Consider the following 18339-nt stretch of genomic DNA (forward strand, 5'->3'; position numbering starts at 1 on the left):
TTTTGACACACCCAAACCGGTGCGCCTCGCACCTACTACCCCACCCCATTCAAAGGCACTGAAATATTTTGTCTTGCCCATTCACCCTCTGAATTGTCTCAAAATATGTATTTAACCTGTATCTTCCCCTTCATCTACACTGATTGAAGTGGATTTAACAGGTGACATCAGTAAGGGATCATAACTTTCACCTGGATTCACCTGGTCAGATTATGTCATGGAAAGAGCAAGTGTTCTTTATGTTTTGAACACTCCGTGTATGTTGTAGCCTGGCTGTGTCTGATAAACTAGGAGGGGTCTGTCGACGAGAGATGGTCTTTATTAATCTCTGCCACTGTCGACTCCTGTCTTGCTTGTTTGTGAAGTGGACCAAATCGGAACTTGAAATACACACGTGCATCCCTCAAACCTTTGTGCAAATCATGCATTGATACCGAAGGGAGGATCGGCATTGAGTTATACATTCAATAATGCACCCATATCTCAAGAAAACGGTGTTATATCTTTAGGTAAGATTCATCCAGAGTTTGATTTAAGGCTGTCTAATTAACTTTCTGTCTCTGGTCTTTTCAGAACACGTAACTCATCACCATTCCGTCCCTGGTCTTTCAGAACACTACTGTAACTCATCAACATTCTGTCTGTCTTCAAACAAAAAACAAGCTCAGCTAATTTTAAAGCGACACATTTAAAATGTTGAACAATTACATTCTGTGCCGGCAGCTACGTTAACACTACCAATATTGCTGGTATAGTTAGAGTTGTGAAAACATTGTTCATTCGAATGCCGGTGACAAATGACTGTTTACTTTAAGAATGATAGCAAGGAATGTCTTAGCCATAAGCAGTGTTGTATTCCTTTTTAAACGCTATCTTTAATTGCTACAGTTTAGCGTGCAGGGCGTTAGCGTCCTCTGTCCTCACATATCCTCACATCTTTCTGACAGCAGCGTGTTCAGCAGTGTGACTGCATCGTTCCACTATGCAGGAGGCTTTGGCTCAGAGGTCTAACAAAGTCTTTCGGTGTGTAGACCACCCAGGTTCACAGTCAGCCACACATATTATTACAAGGAATGATCGCACAATAGGTGTAGTAGGATTATAATATCCTGCTGTTTTTGTGAGTATACTGTAGAATAGATCAAGATTGGTTGGAAGAAAATAATAATAATAATAATACTTAGTAAGAAAGAGACTTTCCTTAGATCAGCACTTAGTCCTGCTAGTGAGGCGAGTCTGAAGCACTATTTATAGACAACTAAAAACATAACATTATGACTACAAATACTGTTCTCTGAAGGAGGGAAACATCGGTACAACATACTATGGAGAAATATAATCAGCCCCAAGTCGCCCCCCATGGATACTAAATGAAATGGTCCATGGCAGACCAACCAGACCTGACCACGCCAGATACGGTATTCTGGGTATTGAGCATACGCAATGCTGCATAGTGACGTTCCCCTGTCCCAGCAGTAAGCACCCTGTGGGTTACACTGGGAGCAGTGACATCCAAGCGACGTCAAATTCACCGCAGCACAAATATCTGCTATAATCTACCCTTTAAACATCGACCAAGACGCTGCCAGACCCCTGGGTGCTACACCGCTAGGTAACCTCTGCCCCTCGCTGTTATATGCCAGGGAGATAGCTTCCACAATCCAGTGGGAGAGACACTGCTTAGAGAATGCCCTGCCGTGAGCTGGATTAGCAAAACAGCCAAAAAACAGGTAACATGACCGGATATCCTGGTTCTGTTCAATGTACGGGCATAAAGCTAGCATTGGACATTGGGAATGTAAACTCCATTGCTCTTCAGAAGCAAAATGAGGAGGCAAATAGGGAAATAGATCAAAAGTTATGGACCTTTAGGACATGGCTATGATTTCTGCTGCGAAGGCTGTATTTGGATGCAATGTCACCTTAGAGGCGCCTGGGGTGACAGGAAGCGTGTAAGATGGCGATGGAAGAAATGGCAGCCGTTTTACGGGCGACTAACCAATTGTGCTATTATGTGGGGGGGGTTTTCGCATTATTTGTAACTTATTTTACATTGTAACCATCCATAGCAACACCACCACCGTTACCTTTCCTACCAGCCCTAAACACATTGGAACCATCCATAGAAACACCACCACCGTTACCTTTCCTACCAGCCCTAAACACATTGTAATGTTTCTGCAACCGTATCTTACATCAAAAAAGAGCTTCTGGATATCAGGACAGCGATCACTCACCTCGGATTAGACAAAGACTTTTTCTTCATCAAGCAGGACGCACAGGATGTACTTCAGACACCCGACAAGGCCGAAATCCTCGTCATTGGCAAGAGAAAGAGACGCAGGTATAGAGGACACAGGGCGGGGTGCCTCGTAAGGATCCGTCGACAGCGAGTGGGACATTTGCCCTTACCATCAATATTACTTGCCAACGTACAATCATTGGACAATAAAATAGAAGAGGTATGATCACGAATATCCTACCAACGGGACATCAAAACCTGTAATATCTTATGTTTCACCAAATTGTGGCAGAATGACGACATGGAAAACATTCAGCTGGCGAGATATACGCTGCACCGGCTAGATAGAACAGCACACTCCAGAAAGATGAAGGGGGGTGGTCTGCGTATATTTGTAAACAACAGCTGATGCACGAAATCTAAGGAAATCTCTAGATTTTATTCACCTGAAGTAGAGTATCATGGTAAGCAGTAGGCCACACTATTTACCAAGAGAGTTTTCATCAATTTTTTTCGTGGCTGTTTATTTACCACCACAGACAGATGCTGGCACTAAGATCGCACTCAGTCAGCTGTATAAGGAAGTAAGCAAACAGGAAACCGCTCACCCAGAGGCGGCGCTCCTAGTGGCCGGGGACTTTAAAGCAGGGAAACTTAAATCAGTTTTACTTAATTTCTATCAGCATTTAAATGCGCAACCAGAGGGAAAGAAATTCTAGATCACCTTTACTCCAGACACAGAGACGCGTACAAAGCTCTCCCTCACCCTCTATTTCGTAAATCTGACAAAAATTGCATCCTCCTGATTCCTGCTTACAAGCAAAAATTAAAGCAGGAAGCACCAGTGACTAGGTCTATAAAAAAAGTGGTCAGATGAAGCAGATGCTAAATTACAGGACTGTTTTGCTAGCACAGACTGGAATACGTTCCGGGATGATTCCGGTGGCATTGAGGAGTACACCACATCAGTCTTTGGCTTTATCAATAATTGCATCGAGGACGTCGTCCTTACAGTGACTGTACGTACATACCCCAACCAGAAGCCATGGATTACAGGCAACATCCGCACTGAGCTGAAGGGTAGAGCTGCTGCATTCAAGGTGCGGGACTCTAACCCGGAAGCTTATAAGAAATCCTGCTATGCCCTCCGACGAACCATCAAACAGGAAAAGCGCCAAATCCAGGACTGAGATTGAATCATACTAATCATACTCTGACGTTCGTCGGATGTGGCAGGGCCTGCAAACTATTACAGACTACAAAGGGAAGCACAGCCGTGAGCTGACCAGTGACACGAGCCTACCAGATGAGCGAAATCACTTCTATGGTTGCTTCGAAGCAAGCAACACCGAGGCATACATGAGAGCATTAGATGTTCCAGACGACTGTGTGATCACGCTCTCCGTAGCCGATGTAAGTAAGACCTTTACACAGGTCAACATTCACAAGGCCGCAGGGCCAGACGGATTACCAGGACGTGTGCTCTGGGCATGTGCTGACCAACTGGCAGGTATGTACACTGATATTTTCAACATGTCCCTGGTTGAGTCTGTAATTACCAACATGCTTCAAGCAGACCACCGTAGTCCCTGTGCGCAAGAACACTAAGGTAACCTGCCTAAATGACTACAGACTCATAGCACTCACGTCCATAGCCATGAAGTGCTTTGAAAGGCTGGTAATGGCTCACATTAACACCATTATCCCAGAAACCCTAGACCAACTCCAATTTGCATGCTGCTCAAACAGATCCACAGATGATGCAATCTCTATTGCACTCCACACTGTTCTTTCCCACCTGGACAAAAGCAACACCTATGTGAGAATGCTGTTCATTGACTACAGCTCAGTGTTCAACACCATAGTGCCCTCAAAGCTCATCACTAAGCTAAGGATCCTGGGACTAAACACTTCCATCTGCATCTGGATCCTGGACTTCCTGACGGGCCGCCCCCAGGTGGTGAGGGTAGGTAGCAACACATCTGCCACGCTGATCCTCAACACTGAAGCCCACCAGGGGTGCGTGCTCAGTCCCCTCCTGTACTCCCTTTTCACCCACGACTGTATGGCCAGGCACAACTCCAACACCATCATTAAGTTTGCAGATGACACAACAGTGGTAGGCCTGATTACCGACAATAACGAGACAGCCTATAGGGAAGAGGTCAGGGACATGGCCGGGTGGTTCCAGAATAACATCCTATCCCTCAACGTAACCAAGGCAAATGAGATGATTATGGACTACAGGAAAAGGAGGACCGAGCACGCCCCCATTCTCATCAGCGGGGCTGTAGTGGAGCAGGTTGAGAGCTTCAAGTTGCTTGGTGCCAAAATCATCAACAAACTAGAATGGTCCAAACACACCAAGACAGTCGTGAAGAGGGCACGACAAAACCTCTTCCCCCTCAAAAAACTTAAGCGATTTGGCATGGGTCCTCACATCCTCAAAATGTTCTACAGCTGCAACGTCGAGAGCATCCTTGACTGATTGCATCACTGCCTGGTACGGCAACTGCTCGGCCTCCAACCACAAGGCTTTACAGAGGGTAGTGCCTACGGCCCAGAACATCACTGGGGCTAAGCTGCCTGCCATCCAGGACCTCTACACCAGGCAGTGTCAGAGGAAGGCCCAAAACATTGTCAAAGACTCCAGCCAACCCAGTCATATGCTGTTCTCTCTGCTACCACATGTGAAGCGATACCAGAGCGCCAAGTCTAGAACCAAAAGGCTTCTCAACGGCTTTTATCCTCAAGCCATAAGACTCCTGAACAGGTAATCAAATGGCTACCCGGACTATTTGTACATCCCTGCTTGAAAAGCTCCTGTAGGTACAAAAGGATGTCCCTCACAGAGCACTGAAAGGGAACAAGTACTTAATCTTGACACCAGCGCTCAAACACTTGCCACTTATACTCATACAACCCTCTCGTGGAGGGCGCCTTTGCGGACTGAATGGTAGTAATAACATTTGGTTCCCATGGGCCTCAGGGGCCAGGCCCATAGGAATCAAATCTCCACTGGTGGAAACGCATAAAGGAGGGTCCGAGGCCAGTGGTGCGTCAGAGCACCTGTTCACAACAGGGCACTGGGGTAGCTCATCAAGAAAAATAAACGTCCCTGCCGAACATTTCCCATTACTGGATAGTAAAGCCGCACCCGACTTGAGAGAACCGGGAACATGCAAAGCCCGAAGGGAAAGAACACGTGCATTGCTCCACAGCAACAGGGAGCGAGCCAAGGTGAAGACGGGAAGGGACTGAGCTCCCCCTGACTGTTGATGTACAGTGCATTCGGAAAGTATTCAGACCCCTTGACTTTTTCCCACATTTTGTTAGATAACAGCATTCTAAAATATATTAAATCATGTTTTCCCTCATCAATCTACACACAATAACCCATAATGACAAAGCAAAAACAGGTTTTTAGAAATGTTTGCAGAAACTACAGATTTTTTTTTTTTAGATATATTTTCAGACCCTTTTCTACGAGACTCGGAATTGAGCTCAGGTGCATCCTGTTTCCATTGATCATCCTTGAGATGTTTCTACAACTTGAAGTCCCCCTGTAGTAAATTCTATTGATTGGACATGATTTGGAAAGGCACACACCTGTCTATATAAGGTCCCACAGTTGACAGTGCATGTCAGAGCAAAAACCAAGACATGAGGTCGAAGGAATTGTCAGTAGAGTTCCGAGCTAGGATTGTGTCAAGGCACAGATCTGAGGAAGGGTACCAAAACATGTATGCAGCACTGAAGGACCCCAAGAACATGGTGGCGTCCATCATTCTTAAATGGAAGAAGTTTGGAACAACCAAGACTCTTCCTAGAGCAATCGGGGGTAAAGGGCCTTGGTCAGGGAGGAGACAAAGAACCCGATTGTCACACCGAATTCCTCTGTGGAGACGGGAGAACCTTCCAGAAGGACAACTATTTCTGCAGCATTCCACCAATCAGGTCTTTATGATAGAGTGGCCAGATGGAAGCCACTCCTCAGTAAAAGGCACATGACAGCTAGCTTGGAGTTTTCCAAATGGCACCTAAAGTACTCTCAGACCATGAGAAACAAGATTCTCTGGTCTAATGAAACAAAGATTGAAGTCTTTGGCCTGAATGCCATATGTCACGTCTGGAAGACACCTGGAACCATCCCTAGGGTGAAGCATAGTGGTGGCGGCATCATGGCAGCATCATGCTGTTGGGGTGTTTTTCAGCGGAAGGGACTAGTCTGGATTGAGGGAAAGATGAATGGAGCAAAGTACAGAGAGATCCTTGATGAAAACTTGCTCCAGTATTATAAGGATCACAGACTGGAGCGAAGATTCACCTTCCAACAGGACAACAACCCTAAGCACACAACCAAGACAATGCAGGAGTGGCTTCGGGACAAGTCTCTGAATGTCCTTGAGTGGCCCAGCCGGAGTCCGCACTTGAACCTGATCGAACATCTCTAGACCTGAAAATAGCTGTGCATCGACGCTCCCCACCCAACCTGACAAAGCTTGAGAGGATCTGCAGAGGAGAATTGGAAAAACTCCCCAAATACAGGTATGCCAAGCTTGTAGCGTCATACTCAAGAAGACTTGAGGCTGTAATCGCTGCCGAAGATGCTTCAACAAAATACTGAGTAAAGGGTCTTAATACGTTTTTAGATGTAATATTTCAGTTTTGTATTTTTTTATAACCGTTCAACGTCTAAAAACCTGTTTTTGATAAGTCATTATGGGTTATTGTAATGTCATTATGGAGTATTGTGTTGTCATTATGGGGTATTGTGTTGTCATTATGGGGTATTGTAATATCATTATGGAGTATTGTGTTGTCATTATGGGGTATTGCGTGTAGATTGACGAGGAAATAAAAAAAAAGTATACATTTTAGAATAAGGCTGTAAAGTAACGAAATGTGGAAAAAGTCAAGTGGTACTTTCCGAATATACTGTGTGCCACTGTGGTACAGCCTTATCGACAATAGTAACATGGGAATGACCACTATCATAGAAGTCATTATCCCCAGTAGGCGCATGATCTTGCGGAAATGTACTGTTCGCCTCAACCGAGATTGGGCCAATAGAGCTGGAACCCTGACAGCCTCTCCGGGGATAGAACATAATGATTTATGCGTGGGATTAGAACGCTCTTTTTCTGCTTAGAATAAAACCAAGAGACTGAACATGGGACAACCTGGATGTGCACAATATCGTGTGTTTCCATTGACTCCAGATAGGCCAACACCCACAGCCTCTGGCCCCTCATGGGTGCCAGAGCTGTGTCCACCACCGTTGAAAAGACACGAGGCGAGATGGACAAGTCGAACAGTACTACCAAAATCATGTAGGCTATTGCCCCGTAGTAGAATCTCAGGAACTTCCCATGACTCGGGTACATGGGCACATGAAAGTATGTATCTTTTAGTTCAATGGTGGAGAAGCTATCGCCAGGACGCATGGGCCGTAACAGCCGCTGATTTGTGAGCATCTTGAATATATGAAATTAGATGTTTGTTCAGGGCACGCATGTCTAGAACAGGGTGGAAATCCCGTCCCTTTTTGAAACAAGGAAATACCGGCTGAATCACTCATATTGCCTGTTTCTGGAGCAGGGAGTATATTTCCTCCTTTAAAACTTCTTGCCACTAGGGGGTGCTATTTCGACATAGCACAAAGGTGTACCCAATGTAAACGGCCTCGTACTCAATTCTTGCTCGTACAATATGCATATTATTCTTACTATTGGATAGAAAACACTCTCTAGTTTCTAAAACCGTTGGAAGTATGTCTGTGGGTGAACCAGAACTCTTTCTGCAGCGAAATCCATGACAGGAACTGTGAAGGTCTGAAAGCGAAGCTCTGCTCTGAGATCAGTTTTAAGCCCTGTATGTATCGTATGGATCGACATGAACTGCACCCGCCTTCCCCTGGATGTCAGTAACCAATGAGAAGTGGAATGGGGTCTCTACGTCATTCTCAGAGTTTATAAATGGCCAAGGAGCGAGAGGACCTCCCTCTTCGACTTCTGCCTTTACGCAAAGCAGGACCTCAGCATGGCATTTTGGAACGCTCTATTGTCGACCTTAAATATATCCGTCTTTAATTTAATTTGATATAGGTGTTAGAAACATCATAACGAAGTTATTTTAAACCGAGTTATATCATTTTATGCGAGTATATTGCTATTTTCGGAATTTCCTTAGAATTACGTTTTGGGTATTTGGGCATGCGTGACCACATAGCTACTGTTAGCGGCTAATTCCGAAGTTAAGGGCCGACGTTTTACAACCAAGCAAGGATTCTTTTGAACAAAGGACCACTTGGCCAAGATTCTGATGGAAGCTCATCCAAAAGTAAGAGCAATTTATGATGTTATTCCGTATTTATGTGTAAAAATGTAAACGGATTTGACCGCAATTATTTCGGCACTAGTCTGGCTGTAGCGCACACTGTATGTCTTGTAACGTTAATTTTAAAAATCTAACTCACCTATTGCATTAAGAACTAATTTGTCTTTCAATTGCTGTCCAACCTGTATTTTTTTTGTCAAGTTTATGAATAGCTTTCGATAAGAGTAGGTGCCTTTCCAAAATGGCGCCGGCCAGAATGCATGCCCTGTTGCTACTGATCACATTGTATAACCACGGTGTGTGCTGCTAAATATGCACATTTTCGAACAAAACCTATATGGATTGTGTAATATGATGTTACAGGACTGTCATCTGAAGAATTCTGAGAAGGTTAGTGAAAAAATTAATAGCGTTTGGTGGTTTATAACGTTATTGCTATTTTTACCTTGAATCAATGCTGCCGTGTGACTGAATATTGTACTAAGCTAAGATAACGCTATATTGTGTTTTCGCTGTAAAACACTTAGAAAATCTGACATATTGGCTATATTCACATGATCTGTGTCTTTCATCTGCTGTGCGCTGTGTATTTTTAAGAAATGTTTTATGATGAGTAATTAGCTAATACACAATGGTCTCTGTAGTTATTCTAGTCATTTTAGTGATAGTTGTGATGGGGGCTGCAATTGTAAACTATGATTTCTACCTGAAATATGCACATTTTTCTAACAAAACCTATGCTATACAATACATATGTTATCAGACTGTCATCTGATGAGGTTTGTTTCTTGTTTAGTGGCCATTTATATCTTTATTTGGTCGAATTTGTTATAGCTACTGATGCAGTAAGAAAATGGTGGAGTAAGAAAATTGTTGTCTTTTGCTAACGTGGTTAGCTAATAGATTTACATATTGTGTCTTCCCTGTAAAACATTTTAAAAATCAGAGATGATAGCTTGAATCACAAGATCTGTATCTTTCATTTGGTGTCTTGGACTTGTGATTTCATGAACATTTTATTTTATGATATCCCTGTAACTTTAGGCTAGGCTATGCTAGTCAGCTTTTGTGATGGGGGGGATCCCAGATCCGGGTTAGGTAAGCGTTAGAGGTTAATACTGGTGCTGAGGCCAGGGGAACAGTCGGCGATATGAAGCAGAAAAAACGTGGAGGGCGTACAACGAATTGTAGCCTGTTCCTCGACATTACTGTTCGCATTACCCAGGGCGACATTGCGCATGTGTGCCATTGGTCGGAGCAGGCAACAATTGTCCCGTATGGGGGCGTGATGCCCCCTGGTGGCCTGGGAGAAATAGGTAATTTTTAATATTTTTTATCTCCTCCTCTCTTGACATCCTTGAGTCTGAATGTTTTGGAGGGACTTTATTGAACTAAAATGAGAAGCACATGACACTCTTGAAACCCCAAAACAATGGGGTTGAAACAATGTCTTTAGGTGCAAACATTTCCCTGAAGCCGTGTCCTCTCTGGGTTCCGTGATTGGCCACTTGGGGGTACTGTTGTCACTACGGATATTTGGGCCGGCTGGCAAGAAAGGACCCCATCCCGTGCCACCCACTATCCCCGAGCTAGGTGCGGGTGGGCTGTCTCCTTCCCCGTGAGGTGGCAGGACCATCTCTCACCTGGCCCTTGGAAGTGGGTCGACGCTTGTGCCAGGCAGACTGGCATCACGCCTGGAAACCAGGGTGGTCCAACCTGGTGCTGGACCCGGCCTCCATCGTAGTTTTGGTCGCTTTCCTAGCCCCCTAAGGTCAATGTCCACGCTCCGTGGGAATCGAATTAGCATAATAAAACAATTGTCACTTTTGATGATGGTGTTTTCCCGTTAATGGAACATTCACGCTTATAGCCTACTGCGCTTATATCCTACTGCCATGTGCACATTGCTGCGCTAATAATGTGAATAAATTGCCTAATACTTTATCAAGATGTTAAGCTAAACGTACTGATCTGATGGTGTAAAAAAGTTGTTTTGATGCTAGTGGCTGTATTAATTTGGGACCGCATCCCACAGTAAATGTGGACAGTTCTTTCAATATCCTCAATATTCACCTCGGATTTGGTTAAGGACTCGCGTAGTTGCGTCCCCAAAGTGTCTGTCTTCACTTGCATCCTGTGAGTGAGTGCTTCGGAGCGTGCAGAACTCACAGGAGAATGGCACAACGAGAATGGCACAACGCAGCACTCCTGGCCAAGGGCACAAAGGCCACTGGCCGCAAAAGGCATGGATTTTTTTAGGGTGCATAACGGCCACACAAAGGGGATGCCTTCGTGAAATTTGAGGCATTATCAAGCGCTTGTCAAATTGGGAATGAGAGACTGAAGAAGTGAAGAAGTGTGTACAGCCTGCGCAAAAAAACAAAGCAGAGCTCATGCCTTTCAAGCATTTTTTCAAATTATCACTGGAGTCGCATCATGCAGCCTTACAATTTATTAAAACTCTAAACATATAGCCCAACGTTTGTAGAACAACTAAAGTTACATTTAATTAAGCATTTAGGAGTACCTATTTCGTTGTTAACCGCTCAACACAGATTAGCCGTATGTGAGCACTCACTCAAATCTTTTGGAGAAAATATCCTTTCGATTTTATTCACCTCAGTTCAATTGTATTCTTCATACTATAAAATAATATGCAATAATTCTAAGGAATTTGAAGCAAATCTTGTCTGCTAAATGAACTAGTGTAGCCCACAGCCATTTGACATAGCCAGATCAGAACCAAACATGAGGACAATTCAGGGTATGCTATTCTGTTCTTCTGAAGTAGACTACATTTTCTTCATATCATGCTTCTTTAGAAGTGTCTAAAATAAATAATGGATTTATTGTGACGGTGTAGGCTATTTTACATGGATTTATTCAACGTTTTAAAATGTAGATGTTCCAAAGGCTATGTGTGGAATTAATTAACGGTCAATTACCGTGAGACCGACAGTTATTTGCTTGACAATTCCGTGACTGCCACAGCCCTCGTCAGACCACGAAACATCCTGAAAATTGGTCTTCTCACAAAATCGTCTGTAGTGTCCAAACGGTTTGGCCTATAAAATCATTATATCCATTTATGGAAAGGTCATACTCTCCCGAACACAATGGCTTTGCTCTACGACCCCCACAAGCATCTTGGGACTCGTCTGAAGTTGGTACAGCCGACCTGCCAACTTCTGTAGAATCCAAACAGTTTTGGCTACACACTAAAGGTGAGACTCTCAAAAATAAACACGCCAGTTGTTTTGCTCTGCGACACCCACCGGCCTCATAAGACTCGTCTAAAGGTCCCCCGGTAACAGTTGAACATATTAATGGAAGTCTACAGTATATGGAGACTGTTTAGTGACAAAAATAAGGGGTTAAATACATGTAAAAAATAATATATTATGTTTCCTGATCTTTCTTATATCTCTCAGATATAGGATAGTCACTTCAGAATAAACTTCCATTATACATGTTTTGAGGGGACTATCTGCTGTTCCATGTAGTGAATCTGTTATTCAATGATATTAATATGTTATTATGGTAAGTGTATTAACTATATTTTTTACAGTTGAAGTCGGAAGTTTACATACACTTAAGTTGGAGTCATTAAAACTCATTTTTCAACCACTCCACAAATTTCTGGTAAACAAACTATAGTTTTGGCAAGTCGGTTAGGATATCTACTTTGTGCATGACACAAGTAATTTTTCCAACAATTGTTTAGAGACAGATTATTTCACTTATAATTCACTGCATCACAATTCCAGTGGGTCAGAAGTTTACATACACTAAGTTGACTGTGCCTTTAAACAGCTTGGAAAATTCCAGAAAATGATGGCATGGCTTTAGAAGCTTCTGATATGGTATGCTATAGACAAAATTTGAGTCAATTGGAGGTGTACCTGTGGATGTATTTCAAGGCCAACCTTCAAACTCAGTGCCTCTTTGTTTGATATCATGGGGAAATCAAAAGAAATCAGCCAAGGCAGCTCAGCAAGGAAGAAGCCATTGCTCCAAAACCTCCATACAATTTCCAGACCACGGTTTGCAACTGCACATGGGGACAAAGATTGTACTTTTTGGAGAAATGTCCTTTGGTCTGATGAAAGAAAAATAGAACTATTTGGCCGTAATGATCATCGTTATGTTTGGAGGGAAAAGGGGGAAGTTGCAAGCTGAAGAACACCATCCCAACTGTGAAGCACGGGGGTGGCAGCATCATGTTGTGGAGGTGCTTTGCTGCAGGAGGGACTGGTGCACTTCACAAAATAGATGGCATCATGAGGCAGGAAAATTTTGAGGATATGTTGAAGCAATATCTCAAGACATCCGTCAGGAAGATAAAGCTTGGTCGCAAATGGGTTATCCAAATGGACAATGACCCCAAGCACACTTCCAAAGTTGTGGCAAAATGGCTTAAGGACAACACATTCAAGGTATTGGAGTGGCCATCACAAAGCTCTGACCTCAATCCTATAGAAAATGTGTGGGCAGAACTGGAAAAGCATGTGTGAGCAAGGAGACCTAAAAACCTGACTCAGTTACACCAGCTCTGTCAGGAGGAATCGTCCAAAATTCACCTGACATATTGTAGGAAGGTTGTGGAAGGCTACAAGAAAAATTTGACCCAAGTTAAACAATTTAATGGCAATGCTACCAAATACTACTTGAGTGTATGTAAACTTCTGACCCACTGGGAATGTGATGAAAGAAATAAAAGCTGAAATAAATCATTCTCTCTACTATTATTCTGACATTTCACATTCTTAAAATAAAGTGTTGATCCTAACTGACCTAAGACAGTGAATTTTTACTAGGATTAAATGTCAGGAATTGTGAAAAACTGAGTTTAAATGTATTTGGCGAAGGTGTATGTAAACTTCCGACTTCAACTGTATATACTTCATTGGGTATTAAAATTGCAAATCAAATAGCAAAATGATATTTGGTTTGATCTGCTTAAAACTAGTCCCTATAGTTTAGTAGAACCGCCGGCTTAGACAGGGCTTAGACTATTTAGTGCCAAAAAAGGGGTTAAATACATGTAAAAAAGAATACAAAGGTTTCCTGATCTGTCTTATATCTCTCAGAGCCCCCCTCCACCTGCTTAGACAGGGCTTGAACTCTTATGGGTTAGAGTACTCATTGCACCAGCAAATTTAAGAACAACTAATTGTTTGTGATTTGGAAACTTAAAAGAATAAGTACAAATTTCAGCACACAACGTCCAGGGGGTGAACGTGTTCTACCACTTTGGGACAGTTTAGTTGGCGGAACTTAAGACAGCCTTGTTTTCCAATTGTTTGTTTGAGTAGCCTGAATCCTTCCTGTTCACACCGAGGTGTAGAGTGGAATCATTGAAAGGAGAAATCCCAGCCTCAAGCTTATCACCTGTGGAAGGCGGGGCTTCCAGCGAGGTGGGGATTTCATTGGCCTTGTCAGGCGTCATTGTAGATGCTTCAACAGAAGTCGCGAGAGTGCGACTCCCCATAGTATTTTTTTACAGAAGTTGACTGACTGAAAGGGAACCTTTAGATATGTGAACAGATGGATGAGTCACATAGCTAATAAGTTCTCTGGAGAGAGTTTGCACTTTCCTATGTGATAATTACATTTTCTTGTCTTCAGAGTGCAACACAGAGTTTTTGCAACCATCGGCGAGATGACTGAACACATTTTGTTTTATTATTATCCCAAACCTTAACCCCTCAGAATGAATGCCTTTTCTTAACCGTCAAGGGGAGTTTCGGTTTCACTTTTGCACAGTTTGACTGATGTCATACGCCGTTTTAATTACGGAATATACGCCAAAATATTCCGTATTTGAAACGGCCACACTGTGTATACAGCACCAGGTACGGCCCCAAAGTGCATAATTAATACGGTCCTACAGTGCATATCTCTGTTGCTGCAGTTTTGCACTGGGATTGCATTTTCTTTGGTGTGTGAGATTGGTATGTAGAGGGTACTGGAAATTAACACTACCGTGCAGTTATCATTGGAATAGCAGGTTTAGAGCGTGATGGTATTTCATCTCCTATCAATTAATAAAATCTATGTTATTGGTTTAAAATGTGTGTAATTATCATCACCAGTGGTATCTGTCTTATGGAATTCCTTTAAGGGGAAAGGGGGAATACAAAACAGTTTTACAAACAGAGAACAGAGTCACATGACGACGCCTCAAGACAGAAAGACAGACAAAAGGACAGAGAGACAGACAAACGGACAGAAAGACAGACAAACGGACAGAGAGACAGACAAAAACAGACGAGTGCAGAACAGAAAGAGAAAAACGATGTCGCAATAGGCAATGTTGACCCTAAAGATAGGTGCGGAACTCAAAGTGACCGGAAGACAAAGCAGCCCAGTTAGTCTAAATGGAGGGTTAGGGGTCAAGGGTCAGACACACATGATGGAGCCAATTAGAGTGCATGCTTTGAAGGGATGGAGGTCACCGGCAGGTGATCCGGAAGAGGATGGGTTAAGGTTGAGTTAGCCACTACTGTTAATGTATGCCACAAAATGACTGCAACTCAAAAGAGGAAAGCATATATACATTTGAGGCAATACAATAATCTTTATGTCATCTTCATTGAAACCAATTTAAATGCAGAATGTCTTGACAAGGAACGGGGAGCGGTTTAGGAGGAAAATAAGGTAGGTAGTGAACGAAGGGAGGAGGGGAGGTTAAAAAGATATCATTCTTAATTCACAACTTTCTTCAGTTAGATGTTATGGCTGCCTGCTTGAGGCCCAAAAAAGTTGATGACAAGAAAATATTTTGTTGCCTTTTTATTTGCTTTGATTATCAAAACATGGGAATGTTTGCTCTAAAAAGCCTCATGGCAACAAAGGCTCTAAAGAGATGAGGCATACATTTTTTCAACCACCGAAAATTCATGCTGCACATGATGAGGCGAGAAAACAGGCATGTCGTATTTCAGATACTTGGCAGACAGATAAAGACAACGACTCAAATACAAAACAAACACAAACCGGAAGCCAAGAGAACCGAACATGTAAAACAGACCACCACATATAAAAGAGAACCGAACATATAAAAGAGAACCGAACATATAAAAGAGACCACCACATATAAAAGAGACCCGCACATACAAAACGTCAAACGAAAGTATTCAAAATAAAAACATCCCCCACATGCTTCACTCACGAAAATGACGGATAATAAACATGGAGACCACGTAGCATGCAGCTGTCCACGTCAACTGATGTCGGGGTTAGAATGGTGTGAATTTCTGTGTAAACATATGATGATTGGATGACTGGGGCCCTGATGATATCTGTCCTCAGAGACCTGGAGAGCTCAGAGGCTACAGTAGAGATCAGACATGGGCTCTTTAGCACTGCTATCTCTCATAGGAACTTTGGGAGGAATTGGAATTGACCTCTCAGAGGACGATGATCAGGTAGTGCTGAAAACGCCTTGGCCTGAGCAGTGTGGAACCGTCTCTCTGGCGTCTGTCACTTGAGCAATGCCAGGTGATGTACCTGAGATACACTTGACTTCTTATTGGCCTCATTTAGAGCAACAAATAAAAGCATCTATAGGGCACCTGAGTTGGGTGTCCCTGCCATACTAAACAGCCAGTACCTGAGGTGGGTGTCCCTGCCATACTAAACAGCCAGTACCTGACGTGGGTGTCCCTGCCATACTAAACAGCCAGTCCCTGAGGTGGGTGTCCCTGCCATACTAAACAGCCAGTCCCTGAGGTGGGTGTCCCTGCCATACTAAACAGCCAGTACCTGAGGTGGGTGTCCCTGCCATACTAAACAGCCAGTACCTGAGGTGGGTGTCCCTGCCATACTAAACAGCCAGTACCTGAGGTGGGTGTCCCTGCCATACTAAACAGCCAGTAAAACCAAACCCAGTTTACTTGGCTCAAAAAAGTGGAGTCATTCACTGAAGCTGTAAGGACATGTTGATGGACTAACTGGATTAAATAAACTCTTGCTTTAACATTTTCATTGGGAAGTAAACAGTTAAGGTTAAAATGTGTGTTGTGGTGCACAGGTCCATATTGGTGTTGTGGTACACACAGGTCCATATTGGTGTTGTGGTGTTGTGGTACACAGGTCCATATTGGTGTTGTGGTGTTGTGGTACACAGGTCCATATTGGTGTTGTGGTACACAGGTCCATATTGGTGTTGTGGTCCACAGGTCCATATTGGTGTTGTGGTGTTGTGGTGTTGTGGTACACAGGTCCATATTGGTGTTGTGGTGTTGTGGTACACAGGTCCATATTGGTGTTGTGGTACACACAGCTTTTCAGATTTTATCCAAACAAAATAAGGCAAATCCCAAGTTCTCTCAAAAAGCTCAGAGGAACATGAGTTGGAATGTCTAAGTTAGGTCAGTATTGTATTTTTTAAATATTTGGTTTGGATTAAGACAGCAGGATAACATGTTCACCTTGAAGCAAACAAAAACAATACAACAACAACACAGAAATTCGATGATATCTCTCCTCTATTACATGTTTTACAGTGCAAGCCTCTAAATATGGAAACATTTCAAAATGAAATACAAACACACATAAATGAGCCAATACTTGAATTCCTGCTAGATATCTAATCACTCAGTAATTTCACTGAAAGCAAATCTTTAAGAAGAGAATCTCAAAATGTATCATGAGTCAAAAAGCAAGTCAGGACAGTGCCACATGGATAGAGCACTGGAGCCAAACACGGTATGATACATTTTGAAGCATCAACACAGAGAACATGGCACATCTTCACACTAACTGTGTCTTTTTCTCTCTCTCTCATTCAACGCGGAGAGGACTACATTTGCATGTGTTTTGGTGACCATGTTAACCACTTCAGACGACCCCATGGGCAAGTGTAAATCATCAAACTAATATGTTTTATAGTGTTTTTGAAAGCAAAATACTTGATTTTATAATATGAATAGTCCATGACAGATTGAACTATTTTCCACTTTGCTATGTATTATGTTTTCTGTAATTCAGTCAGATTTAACGTAACAAATATCCAGTCTTGCCATAATTTGTCCTTTAGGTTTCTATCTTTGGAAGTTACACTTTGTGTGTCCATGGGGTTACGATGCTTTATAGGATGCAGTGCTTGATCCTCAGGTGTGCATGGAGTGAGAGATAGAGCAGCGTGAGAGCAAGCAGAGGGAAACTAACCTAGCCCACCTGCACGGCCAGAGTCGCACTCCTCCAGGTCCTCGTCGTCACTGGAACACTCTGCCGAAGACACCATGTCATCTGTCGTCTGCTTCACGGGTCAAACACATGGGGGGAAGAACAAAACAAAATCCACAAAAGAAAGGAGAAACAGAAACACAGGTTCAAACACACGGACCCCAGACAGGAAGTGGACAAAAACACACGGACCCCAGACAGGAAGTGGACAAAAACACACGGACACAGACAGGAAGTGGACAAAAACACACAGACGAATAAGATAATTAGTTTCAATATTATGTTTTTTCCCCTATTTGATAGAACAATGAGGTCAGAGAACAATGACATGTATAAAATAGAAAATATGACATTTCATACACAATCTTACATTTCCTATTGCCTTACTAGAAAATCTTCAGTATTAAAGGTAAAGCATACGTAAAGGACTTTTAAATGTAAAGTTTTCCCTTGAGTTCATATCCAGGCACATTAGAAAAACAAAAGCGAAACTCCTCTCTGGAATGAATGCATTATACTGTGCAGTGTAGTAGGCATTATTATACTGTACAGTGTAGTACTTCATC

General features: G+C 42.9%; 1 protein-coding gene across 1 annotated transcript in view; it reads right to left on the reverse strand.

Moving 5' to 3' along the window:
• Positions 1–18339, reverse strand: part of LOC129813206 (neurexin-3a-like) — a 789442-nt gene that overhangs the window by 18545 nt on the left and 752558 nt on the right. Inside the window, exon 24 of the mRNA XM_055865477.1 lies at positions 17765–17846. Coding sequence (XP_055721452.1) covers positions 17765–17846 — 82 coding nt within the window. The remainder of the gene's footprint in view (positions 1–17764; positions 17847–18339) is intronic.

Source organism: Salvelinus fontinalis, chromosome 16, assembly GCF_029448725.1.
Source record: "Salvelinus fontinalis isolate EN_2023a chromosome 16, ASM2944872v1, whole genome shotgun sequence".
Taxonomy (NCBI): domain Eukaryota; kingdom Metazoa; phylum Chordata; class Actinopteri; order Salmoniformes; family Salmonidae; genus Salvelinus; species Salvelinus fontinalis.